Raw genomic sequence first — 3,235 nt, 5'->3', positions numbered from 1 at the left:
AATAAAAAATCAATAGAAAGTAGCGTATCTGAGTTCATTACTGACTCGTAACGAATGAATTCTTTGTCACAGAGAACCAGGTAGTGTCAGGAATCCAGTTTGTGTGGTCTGTTTTTGTGTTTCCTTTCCTCCTCCACCAGGTGGTGCCCAGTCCTCATTGGGCCTCCCTGCACACCTACAGCTCGTTGCCTCATTACCTGAGGGCTCTTAAGCTGCTGACTGCCTCTACCTCGACGCCAGAGTGTTTGCCAGTTTGGGATACTCTAGCAATGCTTAGTTTAGCAGAGTCTAACCTGAGTTTTTGTCTAGCTGAGTTTAAGCCTTGCTGTTTTTGTCTTTGCCGCTCGGCAGGAAGTCATCCTGCAAACTGAATGTTTTGGACCTTCTCCCCCTTGGAAGGATTCTCTGAGCACCAAACTGAGCTGAGGATTCAAGTTTGTGGTTTGGATCCACTTTTCCCCCCCAACGATTGTTTTGGGCTTCTCTCTGAGCAGGGGATTCATCTCCACAATAACCCGTTCAATTACCGCAGGAAAACTAAGTGGCAGTCAGCTTCTCCGTTCACCAGGGAACAACCGCAATCTGGGTAAACCCTGTCCGCCCTCCGACGAACAAGTAATTCACTGGAACAACCCACACCGACTGGATAAATTAAGCAACAACTTTTTCTGGAAACGTGAGTCTGCAACCTTTATTCCCTTCTTCAATCAAGAAAACACTAATTTCACACTGAGCCTGAACTAACCGCAGAATCTTCCCCTTCTCTTTTCAGTCCTGGTTCGACAGTGTTCAGAGCAGCACTGTACTCTTCTCTACTTGCTCTGAATAAAACCTGTTAAACTTTTCCCTGGTCTCTCTGTTTGGTCTTCTGCATTTGGGTCAGAGCTTTAGATAAAATCATGACAGGTAGGTTTTTCTCTGTTAATGAAAAACAATGCAAGCTACATTTTGTATTTACGCAATAATTTGGCTAATTGTAAAATCGGTTTTCTGAACCTGGACAAATAACTGAAAAAAAACTTGAGGGGGAGAGATTTTCATATTTTGAATGGATTTGATGATATCAATACATGATGATGATCAACAGATTTGGATAAAAAATATCAAGTTGAGCTCTCACAGTTTGGCACCTACAGAAGCGAGTGCTTTCAAGTCCATCTATGACACTATATTGAATAAATATCAGAACAAATCCAAAATAATTCAAATATTTTTTTGCATTCTCAAGGTAAATACAGTTAGATAAAGCACAACCCTGGGGTTTTTAGTGTAAAGTCTCACCCTTTAAAATGCGTTCCTTTTGTAAATGATATTCTGAGGACCACTGACCCCTATCCAACTCCTGTTTTAATGCCGTCTAATGCAGTTATATCCCAGGTGTCTGCTGACTGTCATGTTTAAACAGTAAAATAACCCAACAACTATCTGGTATCTCTATTGCCAACACTTGTGGACCATAAAGCTGTGTCAGATATGCAACCTACAGCTGTCTTATCACACCAGATAATCGGCAAACCCTTCTGTGGTTTTTATGTGAAGAGTTATATCTATATTGCACCATTCCTTCTTTTACCAAACCTTATTTTTTTAACATAAACATGGAGCTTCTTCACCATCTTGAAGCACTACAGTCAAAACTGGAGCTGAATATAAGTTTTTCTTCATCCTTGATGGCTTATTTAACTTTGATGCACACATTTCCTTCTGACACTGAAAGGTGTAGTGACATGTGGCAGCTACCAAAAAGAAAAGCAGAAGTTATTTCTTTTTCTAAAGCAAAACAAAAGAGAACGAGGAAAAAAAAAAATGCCAATGAAAGTTCTGCGGCCTAGATCTTTTCCTCATTCGCCAAATTCTAAAAACAAAAACCAAACCGAGTTTCACTGCCCTTCCGTGCTTTCTGAAGGGAACATTTAAGATTCGAAGATAGCGCCCTTGTCTACATCAGCCCTTTTTTTGCGGCTGTGGCTTGTCACACAGCTGCAGAGAAGTGTTGCCTTTAGTGTTGCTGCTTTGAGATAAGCTGACGTCTGCCTCTGCTGTTGGTTTTGTCATTGAGATGAAAAACTTACTGCAGTCTCAGGAACAATGTGTGGATCTTGATAGTACTTGACTTGCAGTAATTGCTGAAAGAGATAAACATGAAGTACTGAAAACACACATTTAGACAATGGCAACAAGATGTAGATTCAGAGTTTTCATGAAATGTTCCCGTAGTTTGGTGGTAATCAAGTTTTGTTCTTACTTTAAGCCTTTGTCTATGAGTGGCAGGTCGATTTGAACAGTGTACTGCAAGAACCAAAAGGCAAGACAGTTAAAATAGGGCAAGTACAGAATAAAAGTAAAAAAATAAAAGTGTTATTGCTACTATATATTTATAACAATGCCTATAGTGGATTTTACTGCAATTTTACCCAGGAGCATACATTCGTATTCAACCCCCAAGTGTGCTATTTAATCTCTCTAAATTATCCATTACTCTCCAAATATGCATTAGTGTAAAAATGTCTATAAATGTATATTGGTTATTTATTCTCCAGGTGCACAGTTTTATATTGTTAAACAGTTTACAGTACAGTACTGTTTATATTTTAACTTTTCACTTATTATTTTATTATTATACATTTTTCTAAGGTCCACATTTGTGTGACCATTTTTTCTTTGAACTTTTTGCTGCTGTAATCAGGAGAATTTCCCCCTTGTTGGACAATAAATGGATTTTCTGTTTTATTCTATTCTATTCTAAATTCTACATCCAGCTGTTCTGTTAGAGCTTCATAAAGCCTGCGAAACACAGCAGAGGTCTGGGATACAGAGATATATTTAAGTTAAGGTTGGGTTATAAAACTATTCTTCAAGCTTTGGACATTTTACAGAGCAGAAAAACTCACTATCATCTAAAAATGGAGAGTTTGATATGGCTGCAGACCTACCAAGGCATGATGACCACCTAAACTTGAATGGATAGGACACCAGTTCAAAAAAGGATGTGCTCCCTCCTCCATGTTCAAGTTATAAGCTGCGCAGCAGCTTTGTATATTTAGTAATAAAGATGACTTACTCCATTCAAGATACAAAACATTAAAATGACCCACATTTTGACGCCGAGTTTTTATTTGGCCAGTTTAAATAAAGTAAACCATTTTAAAACCAAGGTTTATGACAATAGTGTCAGGACTCCTGTCTGTCTGTTTGTGTTTTCTGTGTTTGTCTCCCTTCCTCCACCAGGAGGCGC

At 38.8% G+C, this 3,235-nt stretch overlaps 1 protein-coding gene across 1 annotated transcript in view; it reads right to left on the bottom strand.

Moving 5' to 3' along the window:
* tmem106a (transmembrane protein 106A) overlaps positions 1-3,235 on the bottom strand; it is a 17,761-nt gene that overhangs the window by 2,263 nt on the left and 12,263 nt on the right. Inside the window, exons 6-7 of the mRNA XM_015387498.1 lie at positions 2,246-2,289; positions 2,073-2,126 (exon numbers count right to left, since the gene is read on the bottom strand). Coding sequence (XP_015242984.1) covers positions 2,073-2,126; positions 2,246-2,289 — 98 coding nt within the window. The remainder of the gene's footprint in view (positions 1-2,072; positions 2,127-2,245; positions 2,290-3,235) is intronic.

This window comes from Cyprinodon variegatus, unplaced genomic scaffold, assembly GCF_000732505.1.
Source record: "Cyprinodon variegatus isolate N-32 unplaced genomic scaffold, C_variegatus-1.0 Scaffold18, whole genome shotgun sequence".
Lineage (NCBI taxonomy): Eukaryota > Metazoa > Chordata > Actinopteri > Cyprinodontiformes > Cyprinodontidae > Cyprinodon > Cyprinodon variegatus.
The sequence above is the reverse complement of the archived record's forward strand: the minus strand, read 5'-3'. Positions and strand labels throughout refer to the sequence as shown.